The 25,295-nt window shown below is 36.3% G+C and overlaps 1 protein-coding gene across 3 annotated transcripts in view; it reads left to right on the forward strand.

Moving 5' to 3' along the window:
- The window catches only part of NELL2 (neural EGFL like 2), a 402,299-nt gene that overhangs the window by 151,911 nt on the left and 225,093 nt on the right, over positions 1-25,295 (forward strand). For all 3 annotated transcript variants that reach the window (XM_032646188.1, XM_032646187.1, XM_032646186.1), the window contains 3 exons: positions 8,753-8,844; positions 11,980-12,082; positions 18,764-18,892. In XM_032646188.1, coding sequence (XP_032502079.1) covers positions 8,753-8,844; positions 11,980-12,082; positions 18,764-18,892 — 324 coding nt within the window. The remainder of the gene's footprint in view (positions 1-8,752; positions 8,845-11,979; positions 12,083-18,763; positions 18,893-25,295) is intronic.

The following is a 25,295-nucleotide window of genomic DNA, read 5'->3' on the forward strand; positions in this document are numbered from 1 at the left end:
TGGTGAATCCATACAAATTTTAAGATTTTTTGTTCTAGTTCTGTAAAAAATGCCATTGGTAATTTGATAGGGATTGCAATGAATTTGTAGATTGCTTTGGGTAGTAGAGTCATTTTCACAATATTGATTCTTCCAATCTAAGAACATGATATATCTCTTCATCTGTTTGTATCTTCTTTAATTTCTTTCATCAGTGTCTTATAGTTTCTGCATACAGGTTTTTTGCCTCCCTAGGTAGGTTTATTCCTAGATATTTTATTCTTTTTGTTGCAATGGTAAATAGGAGTGTTTCCTTAATTTCTCTTTCAGATTTTTCATCATTAGTTTATAGGAATGCAAGAGATTTCTGTGCATTAATTTTGTATCCTGCAACTTCACCAAGTTCATTGATTAGCTCTGGTAGTTTTCTGGTGGCATCTTTAGGATTCTCTATGTATAGTATCATGTCATCTGCAAACAGTGACAGTTTTACCTCTTCTTTTCCAATATGTATTCCTTTTTTTTTTTTTTTTTTGAGGTACGCAGGCCTCTCAGTGTTGTGGACTCTCCCGTTGCGGAGCACAGGTTCCGGACGTGCAGGCTTAGTGGCCATGGCTCACGGGCCCAGCCACTCCGCAGCATGTGGGATCTTCCCGGACTGGGGCACGAACCCGTGTCCCCTGCATCGGCAGGCGGACTCTCAACCAGTGCGCCACCAGGGAAGCCCATGTATTCCTTTTATTTCTTGTTCTTCTCTGATTCCAAAACTATGTTGAATAATAGTGGTGAGAATAGACATCCTTGTATTGTTCCTGATCTTAGAGGAAATGCTTTCAGTTTTTCACCATTGAGAATGATGTTTGCTGTGGGTTTGTCATACATGGCCTTTATCATGTTGATGTAGGTTCCCTCTATGCCCATTTTCTGGAGAGTTTTTATCATAAATGGGTGTTGCATTTTGTAAAAAGCTTTTTCTGCACCTATTGAGATGATCATATGGTTTTCCTTCTTCAATTTGTTATTATGGTGTATCACCTTGATTAATTTGCATAAATTGAAGATTCCTTGCATCCCTGGGATAAATCCCACTTGATCATGGTGCATGATCCTTTTAATGTGTTGTTGGATTCTGTTTGCTAGTATTTTGTTGAGGATTTTTGCATCTATAATCATCAGTGATATTGGTCTGTAATTTTCTTTTTTTGTAGTATCTTTGTCTGGTTTTGGTATCAGGCTGATGGTGGCCTCATAGAATGAGTTTGGGAATGTTCCTTCCTCCACAGTTTTTTGGAAGAGTTTGAGAAAGATGGGTGTTAGCTCTTCTCTAAATGTTTGATAGAATTCACCTGTGAAGCCATCTCGTCCTGGACTTTTCTTTGTGGGAAGACTCTTAAACACAGTTTCAATTTCATTATTATGATTGGTCTGTTCATATTTTCTATTTCTTCCTGGTTCAGTCTTGGAAGGTTATACCTTTCTAAGAATTTGTCCATTTCTTCCAGGTTGTCCATTTTATTGGCATAGAGTTGTTTGTAGTACTCTCTTAGGATGCTTTGTATTTCTGTGGTGTCTGTTGTAACTTCTTCTTTTTCATTTCTAATTTTCTTGATTTGAGTCCTCTTCCTCTTTTTCTTGATGAGTCTGACTAATGGTTTACCAATTTTGTTAATCTTCTCAAAGAACCAGCTTTTAGTTTTATTGATCTTTGGTATTGTTTTCTTTGTTTCTATTTCATTTATGTCTGCTCTGATCTTTATGATTTCTTTCCTTCTGCTAACTTTGGGTTTTGTTTGTTCTTCTTTCTCTAGTTCCTTTAGGTGTATAGTTAGACTGTTTATTTGAGATTTTTGTTGTTTTTTGAGGTAGGCTTGTATAGCTCTAAACTTCCCTCTTAGAACTGCTTTTGCTTCATCCCATAGGTTATGGATCATCGTGTTTTCATTGTCATTTGTTTCTAGGTATTTTTTGTTTTCCTCTTTGATTTCTTCAGTGATCTCTTGGTTATTTAGTAATGTAGTGTTTAGCCTCCATGTATTTGTGTTTTTTACATTTATTTGCCTTTAATTCATTTCTAATCTCATAGTGTTGTGATCAGCAAAGATGCATGATATGATTTCAATTTTCTTAAATTTACTGAGGCTTGATTTGTGACCCAAGATGTGATCTATCCTGGAGAATGTTGCATGCACCCTTGAGAAGAAAGTGTAATCTGCTGTTTTTGGATGGAATGTCCTATAAATATCAGTTAAATATATCTGGTCTATTGTGTCATTTAAAGCTTGTGTTTCCTTATTAATTTTCATATTGGATGATCTTTCCATTGGTTTAAGTGAGGTATTAAAGTCCCCCACTATTATTGTGTCACTGTCCATTTCCTCTTTTGTAGCTGTTAGCAGTTGCCTTATGTATTGAGGTGCTCCTATGTTGGGTGCATATATATTTATGATTGTTATATCTTCTTCTTGGATTGATCCCTTGATCATTATGTAGTGTCCTTCCTTGTCTCTTGTAACATTCTTTATTTTAAAGTCTATTTTTTCTGATATGAGAATTGCTACTCCAGCTTTCTTTTGATTTCCTTTTGCATGGAATATATTTTTCCATCCCCTCACTTTCAGTTTGAATGTGTCCCTAGGTCTGAGGTGGGGTCTTGTAGACAGCATATATATGGGTCTTGTTTTTTGTATCCATTCAGCAAGCCTGTGTCTTTTGGTTGGAGCATTTAACACATTCACATTTAGGGTAATTATCGATATGCATGTTCCTATTACCATTTTCTTAATTGTTTTGGGTTTGTTTTTGTAGGTCCTTTTCTTCTTTTGTGTTTCAGACTTAGAGAAGTTCCTTTAGCATTTGTTGTAGAGCTGGTTTGGTGGTGCGGAATTCTCTTAGTTTTTGCTTATCTGTAAAACTTTTGATTTCTCTATCGAATCTGAATGAGATCCTTGCCAGGTACAGTAATCTTGGTTGTAGCTTCTTCCCTTTCATCACTTGAAATATATCATGCCAGTCTCTTTTGGCTTGTAGAATTTCTGCTGAGAAATCAGCTGTTAACCTTATGGGAGTTCCCTTGTATGTTATTTGTCGTTTTTCCCTTGCTGCTTTCAATAATTTTTCTTTGTCTTTAATTTTTGCCAATTTGATTACTGTGTGTCTCGGCATGTTTCTCCTTCGGTTTATCCTGTATGGGACTCTCTGCACTTCCTGGACTTGGGTGGCTATTTCCTTTCCTATGTTAGGGAAGTTTGCCACTATAATCTCTTCAAATATTTTCTCTGGTCCTTTCTCTGTCTCTTCTCCCTCTGGGACCCCTATAATGCGAATGTTGTTGCATTTAATGTTGTCCCAGAGGTCTCTTAGGCTGTGTTCATTTGTTTTCATTCTTTTTTTTTTTTATTCTGTTCCACAGCAGTGAATTCCACCATTCTGTCTTCCAGGTCACTTACCCGTTCTTCTGCCTCAGTTATTCTGCTATTGATTCCTTCTAGTTTAGTTTTCATTTCAGTTATTGTGTTGTTCATCTCTGTTTGTTTGTTCTTTAATTCTTCTAGGTCTTTGTTAAACATTTCTTGCATCTTTTGGATTTTTGTCTCCATTCTTTTTCTTAGGTCTTGGATCATCTCCACTATCATTATTCTGAATTCTTTTTCTGAAATGTTGCCTATCTCCACTTTATTTAGTTGTTTTTCTGAGGTTTTATTTTATTCCTTCATCTGGTACATAGCTCTCTGCCTTTTCGTCTTTTCTATCTTTCTGTGAATGTGGTTTTCATTCCACAGGCTGCAGGATTGTAGTTCTTCTTGCTCTGCTGTCTGCCCTCTGTGTTGTATCATTTTTAAAGGTGATGATACCAATAGGGAAATTTAGTGTAGACTCATGTATTTTCAATCCAGTAATAAAAAGAATCTAAATATATAGTCACTGAGGAAATGTTTAGAAGTGAAATATATGTCTATTTGCTTTTATATTCTAAAATATTGTTCGATAGATTTGAATAATTCTTTCTACAAAGGTTTGCAGAAGTTGATTTAGATCTCATTAGAGGGATCTGCATTTTCTATCTTTGCATTAATGACCAATGAATCATGATTTTAATGTGTAACTTACAGCTTTTAGAGTTTTACTGGCTTCTTTCACTTATCCATTTCTCAATCTCTTCTATAAGTTCCTTTCCACATTTTTACAACTGAAGAGTCTCAAATTTGCATCTGTTGCATTTCCTGTCTTCTTATTTCTTGTTAATTGTTAAAATAGAGGAGAGATTAAGTGAAAGTAATGCACATTAATTGCTTTTTCAGATTTTCTCATAATTATGGTGCTATTAACTATGTGATTAGTGATATTTAATATAACCTTGGTAAAACATGTATACCAATTGTTATAGCATCCTATTGAATTTCCCCAAGTTCTAGTTAATTTCTCTCCCTATGGCTTAATAGACTGTTCATTGGACAGCTCTGAGTGAAATAATTCACATGATGTGAATGGTACCCCCTGGTGTGTGTGTATGGTATTGTGTGTGTGTGTGTGTGTGTGTGTGTGTGTGTGTGTGTGTGTGTGTATGAGAGTCACAGTGAATATGCCTTTGACATTGGTTAATATTAATAACTTAAGAGTAGCAGTAGTGCTATGGGTTAGTCTGACTGCATGGGGGCTTAGCTTCTTAGTCTGCAAGGGGATAAGACTGTATCAATGAATTAATACCCTTCCCCCTAGAGGCTTCATTACCTTCGAATATGTACATGTAATATACTCAATAAATCACTTAGCGTAGATCTTTGAAAATGCAGCCTAGTTGGCATAATTCTGCTTTAAGCTGGTAAATGATTTGGACATAGGAATCCAGAGTTATGTCACAAGAAACTTATTGCTATATATGCACACAGCAGCACGCACACACACACACACACACACACACACACACCAAAACTGGGAAAGAAATGAAGCCTCTGTCTATGAACATGTTAATGCAATTGAATTGAAGAAGAAATCAATACAGCAAAATGATTATTCCTTTGTTGTTTTGTTGAGGAAGTGATTTCTTATACTGTGCTGGGGAAGGGTAAGCAGGGAGGTGCAGTTCAGTTAGGGAATTCTAGAGACTTTCTTGCAGTCAGTGTGGTAGCCACAGTGATCATTATTATCCCTGAGGCTTTGTCCCTGATACCTACAGGGGCTAGCCTTGGTTAAAATCAAGGCAACACCTAATCTGTTTCCTCTCCTCTGTTTTAACACTTGATCTGTCCAGTTCCTTCATTTTGCCTTCTCCTTGCTTATGGATCTCATTTTGATAAGCTATCTGGGTTTTTTTTTTTAAATAGAGCTGTATTTTTTAAATGTCTCAATTTTCCCTCTTTAAAATTTATTTTTACTGTGTTCCACTCTCTCATGCTCTTGTAAGCAACCTATCCTTGTAAACTATTTCTCTTCATGGTCTAAATTGAATTACTGTGATAGCTACCAGTGCTGGGGGTTGGTTATTCTTTCCCCTGGACACCCCACGCACCCCACCTGTCTTTCTCTGTCCTACTCTGTACCCCAGGAGCTGGACTTCTGCAGACTGTATCACCCTGGTCTCCTTGCCAGCTGGCTTTGGGTAGGGTTTGCCAATGAGATGCACTGGCAGGAAATCAGAAGGCCAGAAGAGAGAGTTGGCCGTGTTTCTCCCCTGCTCCTTCCCTGCACCTGGCTGGGCTTCTGGTGGTACCTGTGTCTCTCATGATTTCGACTCCCACTGGGCTGCCTCTCCTTCATAACTCTGGCTCACTGTGGGCTCCAATAAAACCATTTCCTCTCCCTGTTCCTTATCCCTGGGGTGATGATGACTTGTCGCTATTGCTAGAGTCTGGGTCCTTCTCCAGCCCTTGTTTCCTCACCTTTGATCCAGTGCCCCCGCCCCCGCCCCCAGTTTACCACTTTGTCTCCTGTGTTTACCTGTCACTTATGAATTTCTCAGTTATAGCACTTGAGCTTGGCTTTTATTATAGTTAGTTGAGTTGTGTACGAGTCTGTCTTCCCAACTCAGTAGTGAGGGGTAGAAACATGTCTCTTTCATCTTTGAATCCTAGTACCTAGCAGACTACCTGGCATGTTACCAGGAGCTCAGTACGTATTTGTTAAATGTATCAACAAATTAATAACGACTTTTACTCCTGCAGTCTACTCCTACGTCCCAGAGCCATCCTTATGGATCTTCAAGATTCCTTGTAGTAGTTTTTAGGAATGATTAGGAATATATACCTATATATGTATATATATAGGTATATATTTCTGAGTTTCTTAACATTTTTCCCCTAAAGAACCTAGGGAAGGCATACCCTGATGGCATTACTAGGTATTTAGAGTAAACCTCAGAATTATGGAGAATCACAGCAACTGATCAAGAAAGAAATGAGACAAAAATCACTCACTTTGGGTTCTTTCTAAGCCAAATTCACCCTGCTTGTGCGGATCGATTGAAAGGAAATGAAGCAATTGTGATCTCATTTGTTTCGTGCTTCTCGCTCTGCCAAGCTCCATTTGGTGCCCTGTTGTCTCACAAGTTGCCTATTTGAGTCTTTTGAATTAAGAGTTTAGAGCAGAAGGTCCATCTGCTCTGCATGAGTATTAAATTATCATAAGACTTCGTATAAGAAGAACTTACCCTTGTGGTTTTACAGTGTTTCCTTTTCCCTTTGCTCTAAGAAAGACTTGGAACATCATATTTTTTTCTTCAACATAACCCTGGACTTGAATAGACTGCAGTTACCGAGTTGTATAATATAATAGGCTTAGGAACCTTTGACTGGCAGGTGCTGAATAGAAGAAGGTTTTATTTATTCTCCTTATCTTATAAAATGTGGTACTTAAGTATAATTGAACATGCCATAAGCCAGATCTTGGTACTTTGAGGTTATTGAATCTCATAAGAAAAAACAAAGCACAATCTTAAAAATTACACGTTGGATATAGACATTTTACAATCAATCAGGTTCATTAAGTAAATGCACATGCTATTGTAATTCATATGTGATAGATAGTATGCAACTGACAACTCCCTATTTTCAGTTTGAATATTCATGAGTGAGCAAGCTTCAGCCAGCTTTTAAGTAATATAATTTATGCAAGTAAGTTGTATTCACTTCCAACAACCTCCAAAACTTTAAAATCAATTTGCCAGTAATATATATTATGTAGTGAAATTTGTTAATAAAAGCTGAGTAAGGAGATCAGCTGAAGGATGGCATTTTTAAAATGTGCATGCTTTCCATTATTTAAATGTACAGCTTTTAAATAATCAGTTAACTTTTGGGCAAAGATGAAAGTTGGCTTAAATATGAATATTTCTACAACCATATATATACTCAATATTTAATAGAAGTATGTCTAATTTCTTTGTTATAAATTTTTTTAGGCAATGTGATACTTTTAAAGATAATGGGATATATAAATTCTGAAGAGGGACTTTATTCTAACTCACACAATGGAATTAAAAGGAAATATACACACCCCTTTTGTAAAATCCATGTAGTTAAAATTAAAAATTGGATTTAGTAAATAGGGCTAACAAACTGCTTGAGTTTTTTTCCTATCAGATGACTGCTTCCTCTGGTCTTCTGAAGTGATTAGCTTGGGTTGATCTAGATGTTATGGAGCTCCAAAGCATCTACAATATTGAGTGTCCTTTGAAAGGAAAACAGTGCAAATCTGTGAAAACAAAAGTTGGTTCAGAGTCTTAGAATGGAGGGCTAAGCCCAAGAAGGATACTGAAAGTTAAGCTTAATTAGCTTTAGGGTAAATCTGTCTCTGTTTAGGTGATGAGTCAACATAGGTAGTGTGAAACATTCATTTCAAAACAAGCAAGCAGTTTCCATTGGCTAAATGTTTGCTGTGAATTGTAAATATTTTGAAAGTCTCAAAAAAATTCTTTGATACTTTGTATGCATCTTCACTCATTAAAAATGTTTTCACCACTGAGTCTGAAGTTCTATCTTAAAATTTTATTTAATTGTGATGGAAGCAAGGCAGGCCCAGATTAAGACCTTTTAACATCTTAAATAGGGTGCCTTAACCCACATGTACTTACAAGTAAAATGATACTAACCCATAAAACATAACGTTTACATGTATGTACTGGAATTAAAATAGTTTCTTTCTAATTTTCTGTTTTAAAATTCTGTAATGGGGCTTCCCTGGTGGCGCAGTGGTTGAGAGTCCGCCTGCCGATGCAGGGGACATGGGTTCATGCCCCGGTCCGGGACGATCCCACATGCCGCGGAGCAGCTGGGCCCGTGAGCCATGGCCGCTGAGCCTGCGCGTCCGGAGCCTGTGCTCCACAACGGGAGAGGCCACAACAGTGAGAGGCCCGCTGCAAAAAAAAAAAAAAAAAAATTCTGTAATGGTATATAAAAATGAACTTTTCTCATATTTGTGTTGCCCCTGATTTGTAGCTCTTTGAGCACCTGCTTAATGTGCCCTGAAGTGGGACATCATCAACAGGCAAGTAATTAGCTTTGAGTCTGCTTATCAGCACTCCTTTTTCAGAGTTTAATTCTGACTTGCCATTGCCTCTTATCCTTTTTGTACCTTATTTTACTCTCTGAACTTAATGGGCATGAAAATAACTTGAGCCTACATGTGCCTTATATTGGGTTGAATTTAGGTTTACAGTTACTCAAACACCTTGAAAAGTCACAAGGACATGTGAAATATTGTGGCAAAATGATCTGAACACCTGTAAGCTATTTTTCTTAATGAAACATTTAAAAAATATATATGCTTTTTTACTCCAAAGCTGTATGCCAATTTCATGGACGAACCTATTTTGAAGGAGAAAGAAATACGGTCTACTCCTCTTCTGGCGTATGTGTTCTCTATGAGTGCAAGGTAAGGAAGCTCTTCATGTGTGTTTCAAATTTCTTTCCGTTACATGAACACAGTAAATGTTCCTTTAAAAATCTCACCCTTGTAATACCTTTAAAATTCTAAGGCAAAGAGAAAATTTAAGATGATAATTATAGCTCAAATGTATAGAAATTCTCATTGTTTTTGCAATCATGTAAATTAGTGGTTGTAAAATAATTTTCCCAATAAATAAAAACACTCTTTTGTCATATTAAAGTTTTATGAAGTTGTCTTACATTTTCCAAACACAAATCAACTCCTTGTTTGCTGTTTTGAAGAAAATGTATTAGATAAAATTAGACTCGGCCTGTTCTCACTCTTGCTTTTGACTCGTGATAAATATCAGTCCAATTAAAATCAGAACCAAATATACCTAATAAAAATTAGGTGTTGGATGGAGATGAGATTGATATTGATCTTAATTCCTTTGGGAGGAATCTTTTAAATAATTTTAAGGGGAATGTTTTATAAATGTGCTCTTGACGTATGCTTCTGAAGCAAACGTGATTCATTTTAAGTCTGCTTCTTGACCTACTAATTGAAAAACTAAATATGTTTCATAACACTTTTCACATTTACCTTTTATAAACTATGATTTTATATTCCTTGACCATAATGTTATATTTCAAGCCATATTCTGTCTAAAGGAAACTGTCTACATATAAAGTTTCTGCTTTAGGGTTCATTTACATTTGATCCTTAATTTTCTTCTTCAAATGCCTCCTGTACATGGTTTGTGGGGATGATTTAGTATGTATAGGTTATTTAGAAAATTAAGATAAGTGATTTACTCTGCTGGCAATAAACTGTGAGCATTCATATGATTAAGTGTTGGGGAAAGGAAAATCCTCAGAATTTTGCCAAGATAAGTTGAATCTGAAAAATCCAGCTGTATACCTCGTGCATCTTAAGTTGGAAGACATTTGGGATAAGCAAGGCAGAGACATAAAGATGCAAAACTGTGACAGATTTGGTTTCTGGAACGTGAAAGCTCTGATTTGTCCATGTCCATTATAAGGTATTCTAGCTGCTTCTTTTGGCTTTAAATAAGCTCTCCCATGATGTAGGTTACCATCTTAAAGTTAAGGGAGCTGGGGCATTAGAAACACTAACACAATTGCTGAAGCTATATTTCCAGATGGATTTTTCTGCGTCAGCATCCCTTCACCAGTGCTGTTTTGAGTGGAGCAGGTCCCACGGTAGATATAAGGATTGGAAGGCTTGGAGTGAGATCTAGCAACACCAAGGAAATCAGAGAAATTTTACTTCAAGGAAGGTGGAAAACTTTTATCAGCTGGTTTCTAAGTGAACGCTAACTTTGCAATATCAGCCCTAAATCTGAAAATTGTGAGGGCATTTGAAGATTCTCCACTTTGTGTGTGTGTGTGTTCTTTTCATTTGACAAGTGTATTCCATAATACTGATAATTATGATCTAAAATTTACTGAGATAGTTTCCTATTTGATTTTAAAATACCTATAAAGTGATTTTATTTTAAATTCGATTTGTGAGAAGTCTGTGTATAGGCAACTCTGCAGGTGCTTAGTAAATATTGGGTGAATGAATAAATGTTACCATTTATTTGCTCAAACAAAAGAAATCACTTCCTACCCTCTAATGCTGTGCTGTCCAGTAGAAATATGATGCAAGCCACACATGTGATTTTTATTTGGGCTAAATTTTCTGTATTCAACCCCATATATCCAAAATATTATCATTTCTAATGTAATCAGTATAAAATTCTTAATGAAATATTTTACATTATTTTATCATACAGAGTTGTCAGAATCTTGTAGCTAGTGGCTATGGATTCTACAGCACAGCTCTACCAGAATTGCATAAGCTTTTGTATTCTTCACTAAATTCTTGACATTAAGGACTCCCATTGTTTTTTCTCCCTTCAGGCCCCTGAGCTATTTTACATAATTGTCATCTCTCTCAGGCTTCCATTTTCTGGGCTGTCAATTCTAGTCCTTCTTTGTTCCTTTATTGTCAGTTTTGTGGCCTTGAAAATGTGTCCTGGGGGGTCTGTGAGTTTCATAGTAACACAGAAAAACACGGTGGTCCTGAAAATAAGATTATTAGAATGGATATTACCGTCAAACCAAAGGAAGAATAGCGTTTGACTCCACTGTATACATGTCTTCTGACACTTTCTTTTTTTTTCCTGCCATTATGGTGACTTGGAGAAGGTCCTTTCCATTGATAAGCCAGGAAGAGGGAGATATTGAAATTACGATTTCTTCAATAAAAGCAGTACTTATAGAAATGATATCTAAAAAACTAAGCTATTGAGCAGTATTAAAACAGAAGCCTTCAAGTTCCAATGGTTATTTTATTACTTATGTATTGGTAAGCATAGTATAACAGTTAATGACCCTCGCTCTTAAAAAGACTGGAGGTTGACAGTATAGAAGCAAAATGTTTGCTTCAAGGGCAGTGCTGTTACATTTATCAGAAAAGTATTCTGTTCTGTATTTTGGTTTCTCTTTGAGAAGGGTTTTATCTACTTCGGTGGCTAGAACTATAATCGTTTTACATTGATTTATTCATTCATTCAGGAAAATTTTTCGATTACTTATTATATGCCAGAAAAAATGCAAGACATTCATGCTCAAGAGACATAAATCCTGCCCTCATTTTCCTTATAGTTTTGTGAGAGATCCCCAATGTTCCTCATCACACTCACTTGGGATAATCTATAACAGTTTACGAAACTTTGAAATGAGAATGTTTAAAAAGCCCGGGTTTTATTTATTGTTTTTTCCAAAGTGAGCTATTGATAGAATTCAAGCTGTATCTTTGACACAATTGTCATCTGGATGTGCAAATATGTTGTAAACTAACAGAATCTTTCAGGATTACCCTGATGTTTGGAAATTGAAGGCATGGCTGCAGTGTGGCATGCTTCCATTCCCAGAGCTGCTTGTCCATTTGAAAGGCTTTCCAGTTGTCATTTAATGTTATTTTGCAAGTGAGTGTGTGACCTGTGCAGGGGTTCTCAGGGTGAAAATTTTACTCTCATGTTCGAAGAAATTTCTTGGATGTCGGATCTGGAAACTTCTGAGTTATTCCTAATTAAGAGGTTTGAAGCTTTTATTTTCTGTTGTCTGACAGGACCAGACCATGAAGCTGGTTGAGAGTTCAGGCTGTCCAGCTCTGGATTGTCCAGAGTCTCATCAGATTACCTTGTCTCATAGCTGTTGCAAAGTTTGTAAAGGTAAGGCTTGTCTGTAAAATAAAATTTATGTGCATGAGTCATTCTAAGAGGCTACTTCAACTGACAGGAAATAGAACTTTTTATAACCAAGTTATTTCCAAAGACTATCGAATTAAAATCGAGATGCTCCCATGCATTTCTGCAGGGTGTATTGTACCTGTCTCAAGCTCTGGGTTTCTATACTTCTCTCTGTGTACTTGTCCTGAGTCAGCATGGCATTGTTGAAAACATTTACACAACAGTGCTGAGTTATTTTATTGTTTCTTTTTTTTGCCGGGGGGTGGGGGGCGATTTCCTTTCTTTTCTCTTCAGTCTGTTTTTATAATTGTCTGAGCATAATTCCCATGTTGTTCAAATCCCTCTCTTCACAATTCCACTCTCCTTCACTGATAGGCTTCTCCACTACCAAGAAGAGAGAGGCCATCAGACATGCATTGCTTATTCTGTGTTGCCTCTATGATGATAAGCCTATGACCAATAAGTAGAAGGAATTTAGATTTTTAGTTCAGTATAAGAAAACAGTAAAACTTGAGGTATTCAGAAATGCAGTGGGCTGCCCAGGAGGCAGTGAGTTGCCCATCACAAAAGATTCTTAAACTTGGTATTTTGTTATAGATTTAAGTATTAAACTAAAGGATTAATTAATTATATGGAATTTTTATGTTCCCTACCAATCATGAAATTATATGTGCCTTCTTGAGTTATCCTGAAATTATGTGTTTGTGAATCTGTCTCCTTCATTGGATTTTGCACCTTGAGGTGCAAAATGTAACAGGCTGGGTCTTTATATTCATCTCTATATTCTTAATACCTAGTATGGCACCTGGGATGTAGCTGAGACTCATAACTCATGTAGCTGGTACTGTATAACAGTGCCTTAAATGAGCTACTAGCACTTGTTTTAATAATAGCCTTTATTGGTGCAAAATAAAACTTAAATGGAAAAAAGTAAGAAAAAGAAACTTTATAAAACATATACTATTTTGTTTCCTTTTAATCTCATCTATTAAAAAGGAAACATAAGATCCCTCTCTCCCATTTTTAGGAGGGTGGTACAGTTTTTTCATTTTCTTTTTAGCTACTTCTTCCATCCATTCAATTAAGACTGCCTGATTGCATCCATTTCTTTTTAAAGAGCCTTAATACATTACCAAGAGCAAATTAAGAATGGAAAAGCTAGCTACAAAACTGGTTACATTTAAATTGCCTATAGTTTTAAAAATTAATATGTTTACACAGCCCACTCAAAATATCAATACAATGACAAAATATACCATGACCTACACCCCCTCCACCTGAGATCCTGATATCATTGATATGTGACTGGCCAGAGCCAGAACCAAACTCAGGTTTGGCTTCTCATTGCTCAAAAGTCAATGTTCTGGAGACAAGGTTTGGTGGAAAAAGAAAGATGTATTATTCAGGAAGCCGGCAACCTGGGAAGATGGACTAGTGTCCCCAAAACCATCTCCGAGTTGCCAGTTAGGGGACAGGAGTTTGTAAAGGAAAAGTTTTAGAGGTGTGCAGTAGGGGGCTATGTGTGGAGCAGCACAGTCTGCTTCGATAATTACCTTGAAATTGGTGGTGCAGTGGTCTGGTCCGAGTCACCTTGATTGTGTAGGGAGAGCAGTTAATCTGTAGCTGCAGGCTTGAAATGTCCTATAGTTCCTGGAATTTCTCAAGCATGTAGAAGGTTATTCTTTAAGCATTTAATCATATTATAACTTAGTCAGGCCTAGGTCATAGGTTTTTCTCAAAATGGAACTGGGGCTTCTAATATGGAGTTGCCTTCGCTAAGGCAGAAGCTCAAATACCTTTTCCTAATTCCTGAATAAGTGTTTCAGAGCCAGATTTCAGATATATGGGATGGAGCCTTGGTATCACCTTAAAAAACACTCTTCAATAAATTATTTTACTCAGCCTGGATTGAGAACCTCTGGTTTAGAACTGGAACTGAAATTGGACAAGTTGGCCTTTCTTGAAACATTTAGCACCATTTAAAATAAAGGTTACTTCCATTTCTGACTTCAAATAAATAGAATAAACAAATGAGTCCTCCTGGTATTCTCTGACTTTTAAACTAAAAAACGTCAAGTTTTGAAGGCTTAAAGTTTGAGTCAACTCCTACACACATATTGTGACAAATTCATTTGTAGTATGGTTGGCCTCCAGTTTCCAGGCCTGTCTGCCTAGTGCTAAAGATGCCACGTTCACATCTGAAAAACTAAGTTGTTCAACGAGTTAGTAAATATTCCCTGAGGGCAGAGCATGAGATTAAATTGTTGACCTTTCCACTGGAGGCTCTGCCGGTGGTTGGAAACCAAGCTGTGCACCGAAATAAGGCTCCAAATTTCTAGGCACCAAGTCAAATCCAGCCAGGGCTGTTTTCTAGGTACCCTGCTGTCTTCAGTTGTAGCAGCTCAGGAACAGTGTAGCAGGAATGTTCTTTTCACTTTTTTCATATTTGAGAGCTCTTTCAAGGAAGCTTATGACAAATTACAACACGACAGAGACTTCATGATACAGCGAGGACTCTGACTTAGAAAGGTACAGAAATAACGTGAAGCTATATGTTTTCATATCTCAGCCCATCCCATTCTTCTTCTCCTCCCTTGGCCGCCCCTTTCTCTGCTTACAGACCATCAAGTCCTATTCACTGGATGCCCAACTTTAATTTAGCACTGACTTTGTCGTGCCTTACAATTAGAAGTGATAGAGGCACCGTGTGCATAAGGCTGAGTGGGTGTAAATTGTTTGCACCCAACTTCTGGACAATTCATAGTTTCCCACATCATTCAATTACATCTTCATGATTCTTGTTATCTGTGTACCACAAATAACATTATTTAGTTAATGTTTTTATGTATACTGTTAGTCAACTCATTTTGTGAAAATTTAGTTTTATTCCTAAGCAGTAGTATCCATGAAATAATGGGATTATTTGTTAGATTCATGTATTTTTTTATACACATTTAAATAATTCCATTGCTATCAGTACTGTTTTTTAAAATGTTCATCCATGCACGTGAACTACCTTTTGGGAAAAATCAGGCTTATCCATCATCTTGCAGACGATACTGATATGAGTTAATATTCTTTCAGGTACAATTGATAGAACACCCAATGCAACTGACTTAAGCAAACAGTGGAATACATGGCCCCAGTGAGTGGCTTGACTCAGATCTCAAATCTCGCCCCTTTGCTTAGATGCATCTTTCTGTTTGTCTCCTCTGAGGTGGCCTTATTTTCAGACTCTGTGTGTTCCCTGACATTCTTATGCTCACGTTATTATGATACTCAAGTAGGTGGAAGAGAAAGTTCAGTATCCTCGTGAGTTGAACAAAGGTCCCAGAATTGAGTTTCAATTATCTGCGTTAACCTGAACTGCATCATTTGCTCAGACCTGAAGAAATTACTATGTCCATACCAGTGGGATGCATTGACTGGTGTGGCCTTAACCAGTGGGCAGGGTAGTCCATTTTCCTGTAAGCACCTAGGCTAACAGTAGAAGTGAAGAGTTCATCCCAGGTATGACTAGGTTTTTGTTTTGTTTTGTTTTTTTCCACAAAAAGGAGGAATAGACACCTGTAAGGCAAAACCAACAAATATTCACTTCAAAACTATTGCATTCTCTTTCTCCTGGTTATTATGAATAACATTTATTTATATTGTTCTTATGCATAATCTTTTGTATCCGACCCTTCCTTACCCTTTTGTATCCTCAGTCATAGAAAAATACTTATTAATATTTTATAGAAAGATCTAGTACACTTAATGAAAGAATCTCATGTAAATTTGGAAAGCTTAAAAGGAATAGAAAACTTGGTATCCTTGAGGTTAAAACCCAAAGGAGGAAATAAAAGAAAGACCTGATTGTATTAGATCATTAATCTATCCATGTATAGCAAATATTTGAATTTTCTCCTATGATAGGTATCTCAACACATTTGGCTTATGGCTTATTAGTAATACTCTAACTGCTTTAATTATTAACAAATGCTATACTATTACACTTTTACATAGATGATCTCATTTGAACCTTTTGCAAGGTAGATATTATCCTAATTTTACAGGTGAGAAAAGCTGAAGGTTTAGAAAGGTTAATTAACTTACACAGCTAGTAATTTACATAGCCAGTAAGTGGTAGAGATCAGATGTAAATCCAGGTCTTTCAACTCCAAAAACCAAGCACAGATGAGTAGGAATGTGGCTATAATGGTGGAAGGACTATGGTTTATTGCCAACCCATACTCTGATTTTTTTTGAAGTTTTTCCCTATAGATTGGAAACAAGCCCCTTTAACTGAGTCTGAATTTTCTAACCATCAGTAGTTAACATTTTAACCTTGGCATTTTTGAATCTAAGCAGTAAAACAACCAATAGATTCAATCAACTTATTTCTTGAGAGACTAAATCAAAATAGCTATCTGACATTGTTTAGAGTAAATTAGTATTTGACAAAATTTTCAGTTTTCAAGTCTCCAGGTTAACTTAAAAAAACTCATCTGATGAAAAGTGAAGTACTCCATAACTGAACCTAAAACAATGAAAAGTAGAATCATACTGTTATCTTATAGTTAGAAAATTCTTGCAGCAATTAAACACTGCATGGTGAGCGTGTGCATGATATTTGATGCTGAGATGAGGGGGTCTTACCGTTACTTATACAGACGGGAAATGGATTGTAATAGAGGAGGCTTATGGCATAGACAGTGACAGCATGGATTGAACAGAGTCTGAAAAATAGGAGAAGAGAAAATGCATCAAAATGAAGTGTTGAAAGATGGTTTTGAAAAATATAAACTTACGAAAGAAAAGTAAAAGTGCGTCAGGAACAGTTCCTGTTCTTAGTCACTGCTCTCTAAAAGTTGTTTGAAGCATTACAGGTAAACTTCTACAGATTTAGCGCTGTTAAAACATGGTCCCTTAATTCTCTGTGTATCTTAAGGAGTGGGCCAGTTTTTTTTAGTAACATTGTTTTAATTTAGAATAAATATAAAGTGATTTTGTGGAACATTTTCATTTTAGGTTGATGGTGTGCTGAGCTATTGGTATAGAGAATGAGGATGACTTTTTAGCTGGAATTATCCCTCATCAGGCATTGTAAGACACTGGAATACATTTTAAGAAATATGGTCTCAATTTAGCTACTTAAAGAAGGGAATAAAAAGACCCAAGGAGAAAACATGTTTAACTATTCCTTTCCTTAAGAGTGAACCTTTTGCTTCTAAATTTTCAGCCTTAATCATGAGAATTTAGATTGTGAAGAATCTTGTCAAGAAAAGTTGTCAAGTGATTTCAGTGCTGTTATTGACTATATATTTTTCCAATCTTCATACACTCTGTTCTATTTTATTTTATTTCTGTAGAAATCACTAATTCTTTTGATTTTTCCTATCCTTTTTAAATGCATCACTGTATTTTGAGAGCCTCACCCTTCCTAAGGCTTATTAAATTGTACAAACACTATTTTACTATACATTGTAGTTGCATTTCATGGGAGATTTGTTTTAACTCTGGGTCAATATTCAACATAGTCATTATGGGCACAAAGCAATTGGAATGGACATCAACCATTGTGCTGAACCAGAGTATACCTTTTGGCTGCGGTATAGCTTAGTTCACCCTTTCACTGAATCACAGCACTGTATGGTAATTTGATAACAAATAAGATGAGTGTAGAACTTACATCTTCATGATTTGCTCAAGTAAAAGTCTTTTCTTGCATGTAAGCAGATGAGTTTATTCTGAGCTACATGAAATGTATTCTTCTGGACCTCTTTTCTTTTATACATGGTGAAAAAATAATTCATTAGACAATGTAAAACGAGACAGAAAATTTATGCATCAAGCAATTTGAAAATTGTTTGAATGATGTATAATCATATAATTTCCATTAAATATGGATTCCAGTGTTCCAGCTTTTTATTTCAGCATCTTAGATGATCTTTGAACAGGGATTCACACAGGAAAAAGAGATTTGAGAAATTACACATGATTGGTGTCACTGTTTATGAAATGTTCCATTTTTCTTTCCTTTACATAAAGACTCTGGAATCTGTGAAATCTTTATAATTCATAAAAACTTTCTTTTTCTTTTGAGTGGACATATTTTGTCTTGCAGATTTCCTGAGAAAATTAGATTAAAGTGATGTGATTTTTTTATACGTTTACAGTTTTGTGGGGTTTTTTAAGGATGCCAAGTTGTCTGTTTCATTTCTTAAATACATAATGTGCACATCTCATCTGGCTTGGTCTGTATTACTCATAGTTATTGACAGTGTTCAATCAGTAATTCTCAGGTCACTTTCCTTCCTCACTGTGTTGTCTTCTATATTGTAAATCTTCATTTTGTACTCCAAGAATCTTTCTTTGTTTCCAATATTTGGAGGACTGTAATTGGAATATTAGGGACTAGAGATACCATTTATAAAGTCAGAAATAGAGGAGACTTCAAGAAGGAATTAATTGAGTTAACTTCAAGAAGGAATTAATTGAGTTAAACACACTCAAAAACTTTTTAGTGCACATAGCATATGGTCCTATAAACATTGGATGAAGATATCAACTTAATCATTTAGAGAAATATAGCTTCTAAATTAAAGAAAGATTTTAAGGAGACAAAGTTTATTTGCTTTGTTATGATTTTATTTACCCTAATAAGTTTCTTTTTTCTTGTAGGTTATGACTTTTGTTCTGAAAGGCATAACTGCATGGAGAATTCTGTCTGCAGAAATCTGAATGACAGGGCCGTTTGTAGCTGTCGAGATGGTTTTAGGGCTCTTCGAGAGGATAATGCCTACTGTGAAGGTAATCCTTGTAATGATGTGTAGCTTGGCTGTATAAATTTCCTAGGATTACTGCATGCAAAATTTATTAATTTCCCAGGTCGTCAAGTTGATGGGCCCATTAAAATCAGTGAATTTGATCTGAAGCATATTAATCAGCTAAAAATAATTATCTTTCAAATTAAAGTTTTTCAGCTATCTGCTACATGTCAGGCTAATCAGTTCATATGGCTGGGTTCCTTGAATTAGGACAATGCTTCCACTGTGAAATTGCCTTCTTTTTTCATAATTAGATATTCAGGTAGCTCACACATTGACATGAATACAGTGGCTTGCAGTTAGAATCGTAGTCACATTTTTTCCGACAATGTTGTGTAACGAACGAAGACAGTCAATTAACAGGAACGTAAAGTGCCCAGCACCATTTTTGTTTGCTACTGTCTGTAATCTCAGTGGTTGTATTCATGCTCTGTGGTATTTAGTAAATAGCTCCAGTGGAGAAAATAGTTTCCTAGTTATTTTAAAAATCTTAACTAATATCCCAGGCAGTTTATTGTCTCATTGAAACAGTCCAAATACAGTGATGGGGCCCCTGGCATTCACAAATTCTGTGGCTTTGACTGTTCGGGAAGACCCTAGAAGTCCAAGAGATGTAGTAATTCATAATTTCCCCAAGGCACACATTTGAATCATTCTCATTAATTGTGTGACTAGCTAGTGGGTCTTGCAAGTAAGAACACTGATATGGTGTTATTTGGGCACTTGGACAGTTTTGGACTTAACATTTCCAGATGTCAAGAATGTGCCATCAGTCCTTAGAGATCGTGTTTAGCTACATGATGATTTACTGGCCCTTGGGAAACCAATTTCTTTTGTTTCCCTCAGGTTTCAATAGGTTTTCACTTTTTAAATTGACCTTTTTTTCTCAGCATATTCCTTTAAATGCTTTTGATTCAGTCCTAAAGAGACCATTCTATTTTTGCCAAAAGAAAGACATATAGCTTCCCTTCCCCATTCATAAGTAGATTTAAAATTCCTCATTTTGAAAGGTTTTATATTAGAAATGAATTTAAAGTCACTTAGTAAAATAATGTATTTTTCATTAATATTTGGGATCTCTAGTATGTAATAAGTTCCACTGATATTGTTAACGTGTGTAACATGAAATCACATGATATAAATTCATACAATACTTCTTTTTGAATCTTAAGATAATTATTCATATTTTGAGCTGCTTCTTTTTGTTGTTGTTAAGTATATTCACTCTTGTAATAAATATTTAGTGAGCATCTACTGTGTACCAAGCACTTTTCTAGGCACTGGGTAGTAAATGGTGAATAAGACTGATAAGGTTCCAGTGCTCAGGAGCTAGCATTCAAGGGAGAAGACAGAGAATAAGAGGGTAGCTTAGAAGTAGAGAAGGTAATTTAAGGTAGTAATAAATAATAGGAAGAAAGTTAAACAGGATGATGTGATAGAAATTGATTGGGGATTAATTTAGATGAGATGGTCAAGGAAAGCCTCTGGGTTTGGGGTTGGGAGGGGATTGACAGTTGAATTGAGACTTGATGATAAGGAAGTAACATGGAAAGATCTGCAACAGAGCATTCCAATTAGAAGGAATAGCAAGTAGATAGACCCTAAGTGGTAACTAGCTTGGATATTCTAGAAACAGAAAGAAGGATAATGTGATGCAGCAGATGAGTCAGTTAAGATGCAATTGGAGAGTTAGGTAGGGGCCAGGTAATGTAGGGAGACTGTAAGTATTTTAGATTCATCTAGTAGGGGAGTGATACGTACAGACTTGCATCAAAAAACATAGCTGTGGCTGCATGGACTCTGGGGTTGGATGTGGTCAGAAGAACAGAAGTGTAAACAGGAAGACCAGTTGGAAGGCTATTGCAGAAGCCTAAGCAAAGCTGTTGATGGCCTGAGTTAAGAGAGTGGTAAGGGAGATAAAGAGAAGGAGCATATTTACGTATGTTTTGGAAGTAGAGCCAACAATGCTTGCAGATAATTTACTGTAGAGGAGAATTAAAGAGTGATAAATGGGAGTCAAGGTTTTGATTTTGAGCAGCACATGGATGATGTTGCCATTTATTGAGACAGGAAAGAGTTCAAGGCAAGAGGCCAGAAATTTAGATTACTTATCAATACAACCTGTTGAAAATTGATTTAATTGTAAAGACTAGATCTCTGTTTTTATCTACACATTTATCTGTAGTGCAGATTGGCAGCTGTTTACTGTTCTGAACGGATCATACTGGAAAATGGTTTGTAAATTTCCTCATGTTGTTTATTTTTCATTTAAGGAAGTAGTCTTCAAAAGTTAAAATAATGGAAAAACTTGTTGGTTTATTATGGGGATCTTGAATTTTTTAGACATGAGTACTTCTAGTGTATCTTTTGTTGTTCATGTTAACAGATTCTACAGTATTCTGATCAAATTTGATTTTCTTTTTCATTTTGTTTTATTGTTGTTGCTAAGAATTTTTTATTGAAATATAATTGACTTACATATTATATTAGTTTCAGATGTACAACATAGTAATTTGATATTTGGATACATTACAAAATGATCAGCATGATAAGTCTGGTTACCATCTGTCACAATATAAAGTTATTACAGTATTATTGGCTATATTACCTATGCTTTATGTTACATCCCAAGACTTACTTATTTTATAACTGGAGGTTTGTACCTCTAAATATCCCTCACCTAGTTCACTAATCCACCAACCCCCTTCCCCTCTGGCACCCACCAGTTTGTTCTCTGTTTATGTGAGTCTGTTTCTCTTTCATTATATTTGTTCATTTGTTTTAGTGTTTTTGTTTTCTTTGGAAAAATACCCAAAAGTGGAATTGATGGATCTTATGGTAGTTCTATTTTTAATTTTTTGAGGAGCCTCCATACTGTCATCCATAGTGACTATATCAATTTAGATTCCCACCAACAGTGCACAAGCATTCCCTTTTATCCACACCCTTGCCGACATGTTATTTGTGTTCTTTTTGATGATAGCCATTCTAACAGGTGTGAGGTGACATTTCATTGTAGTTTTGATTTGCATTTCACTGATGACTAGTGATGTTGAACGTCTTTTCATGTGCGTCTTGGTCATATGTATGTCTTCTTTAGAAAAATGTCTTCAGAACCTTTGCCCATTTTTTAATCAGGTTGTTAGTTCTCTTGATGTCATTATAAGTTCTTTGTATATTTTGGATATTAACCTCTCATTGGATATATCATTTGAAAATATCTTCTCCCATTAAGTAGGCTGCCTTTTGTTTTGATGATAGTTACCTTTGCTCTGCAAAAGCTTTTTAGTTTGACGCAGTCCCATTTGTATGTTTTTGCTTTTCTTTCTCTTGCCTAAGAAGACAGATCCAAAAAATTATTTCAAAGACTGATGTCAAAGAGTGTACTGCCTATGTTTTCTTCTAGGAGTTTTATGATTTCAGGTATTACATTTAAATCTTTAATCCACTTTGAGTTTATTTTTATATGGTGTGAGAAAGTAGTCAGTTTGATTCTTTTGCATGTAGCTGTCCCATTTTCCCAACACCATGTATTGAAGAGGCTATCCTTCCCCTTTGTATATTCTTGCCTCCCTTTTCATAGATTAATTGACCACATAAGCTTGGTTTTAATTCTGGGCTTTCTCTTTTTTTTTTAACATCTTTATTGGAGTATAATTGCTTTACAATGGTGTGTTAGCTTCTGCTTTATAACAAAGTGAATCAGTTATACATATACATATGTCCCCATATCTCTTCCCTCTTGCATCTCCCTCCCTCCCACCCTTCCTATCCCACCCCTCTTGGTGGTCACAAAGCACCGAACTGATTTCCCTGTGCTGTGCGGCTGCTTCGCACTAGCTATTTATTTTACGTTTGGAAGTGTATATATTTCCATGCCACTCTCTCACTTTGTCCCAGCTTACCCTTGCTCCTCTCCATATCCTCAAGTCCATTCTCTAGTAGGTCAGTGTCTTTATACCCGTCTCGCCCCTAGGTTCTTCATGACCATTTTTTTTTCTTTAGATTCCATATATATGTGTTAGCATGCGGTATTTGTTATTCTCTTTCTGACTTACATCACTCTGTATGACACACTCTAAGTCCATCCACCTTACTACAAATAACTCAATTTCGTTTCCTTTTATGGCTGAATAATATTCCATTGTATATATGTGCCACATCTTCTTTACCCACTTATCTGTTGATGGACACTTAGGTTGCTTCCATGTCCTGACTATTGTAAATAGAGCTGCAGTGAACATTGTTGTACATGACTGTTTTTGCATTATGGTTTTCTCAGCATATAGGCCCAGTAGTGGGATTGCTCAGTCGTATGGTAGTTCTATTTTTAGTTTTTTATGGAACCTCCATATTGTTCTTCATACTGGCTGTATCAATTTACATTCCCACCAACAGTGCAAGAGGGTTCCTTTTTCTCCACACCCTCTCCAGCATTTATTGTTTGTGGATTTTTTGATGATGGCCATTCTGACCGCTGTGAGATGATATCTCATTGTACTTTTGATTTACATTTCTCGAATGATTAATGATGTTGAGCATTCTTCCATGTGTTTGTTGGCAATCTGTATGTCTTCTTTGGAGAAATGTCTATTTAGGTCTTCTGCCCATTTTTGGATTGGGTTGTTTATTTTTTTGATATTGAGCTGCATGAGCTGCTTGTAAATTTTGGAGATTAATCCTTTGTCAGTTGCTTCATTTGCAAATATTTGCTCCCATTCTGAGGGTTGTCTTTTCGTCTTCTTTATGGTTTCCTTTGCTGTGCAAAAGCTTTGAAGTTTCATTAGATCCCATTTGTTTATTTTTGTTTTTATTTCCATTACTCTAGGAGTGGATCAAAAAGGATCTTGCTGTGATTTATGTCATAGAGTGTTCTGCCTATGTTTTCCTCTAAGAGTTTGATAGTGTCGGGTCTTACGTTTAGGTCTTTAATCCATTTTGAGTTTATTTTTGTGTATGGTGTTAGGGAGTGTTCTAATTTCATTCTTTTCCATGTACCTGTCCAGTTTTCCCAGCACCACTTATTGAAGAGGTTGTGTTTTCTCCACTGTATATTCTTGCCTCCTTTAACAAAGATAATGTGACCATATGTGCGTGGGTTCATTTCTGGGCTTTCTATCCTGTTCTATTGATCTATATTTCTCTTTTTGTGCCACTACCATACTGTCTTGATTACTGTCGATTTGTAGTATAGTATGAAGTCAGGGAGCCTGATTCCTCCAGCTCCGTTTTTCTTTCTCAAGATTGCTTTGGCTATTCGCGGTCTTTTGTGTTTCCATACAAATTGTGAAATTTTTTATTCTAGTTCTGTGAAAAATGCCATTGGTAGTTTGATAAGGATTGCATTGAATCTGTAGATTGCTTTGGGTAGCAGAGTCATTTTAACAATGTTGATTCTTCCAATCCAACAACATGGTATACCTCTCCATCTGTTTGTATCATCTTTAATTTCTTTCAACAGTGTCTCATAATTTTCTGTGCACAGGTCTTCTGTCTCCTTAGGTAGGTTTATTCCTAGATATTTTATTCTTTTTGTTGCAATGGTAGATGGGAGTGTTTTCTTAATTTCTCTTTCAGATTTTTCATCATTAGTGTATAGGAATGCCAGAGATTTCTGTTCATTAATTTTGTATCCTGCTACTTTATCCAGTTCATTGATTAGCTCTAGTCATTTTCTGGTAGCATCTTTAGGATTCTCTAGGTATAGTATCATGTCATCTTCAAACAGTGACATCTTTACTTCTTCTTTTCCGATTTGGATTCCTTTTATTTCTTTTTCTTCTCTGATTGCTATGGCTAAAACTTCCCAAACTATGTTAAATAATAGTGGTGAGAGTGGGCAACCTTGTCTTTTTCCTGATCTTAGTGGAAATGGTTTCAGTTTTTCACCATTGAGGACGATGTTGGCTGTGGGTTTGTCATATATGGCCTTTATTATGTTGAGGAAAGTTCCCTCTATGCCTACTTTCTGGATGTCTTTTATCATAAATGGGTGTTGAATTTTGTTGAAAGCTTTCTCTGCATGACTTGAGATGATCAAATGGTTTTTCTCCTTCAAATTGTTAATATGGTGTATCTCGTTGGTTGATTTGCGTATATTGAAGAATCCTTGGATTCCTGAGACAAAACCTACTTGATCATGGTGTATGATCCATTTTTTTTTTTTTTTTTTTTTTTTTTGCGGCACGTGGGCCCCTCACCGCTGTGACCTCTCCCGCCGTGGAGCACAGCCTCCGTATGCGCAGGCCCAGTGGCCACAGCTCACGGGCCCAGCCACTCTGTGGCACGTGGGACCCTCCCGGACCAGGGCACGAATCCGTGTCCCCTGCATCGGTAGGTGGACTCCCAACCACTGCGCCACCAGGGAAGCCCTGTGTATGATCCTT

Source organism: Phocoena sinus, chromosome 10, assembly GCF_008692025.1.
Source record: "Phocoena sinus isolate mPhoSin1 chromosome 10, mPhoSin1.pri, whole genome shotgun sequence".
Lineage (NCBI taxonomy): Eukaryota > Metazoa > Chordata > Mammalia > Artiodactyla > Phocoenidae > Phocoena > Phocoena sinus.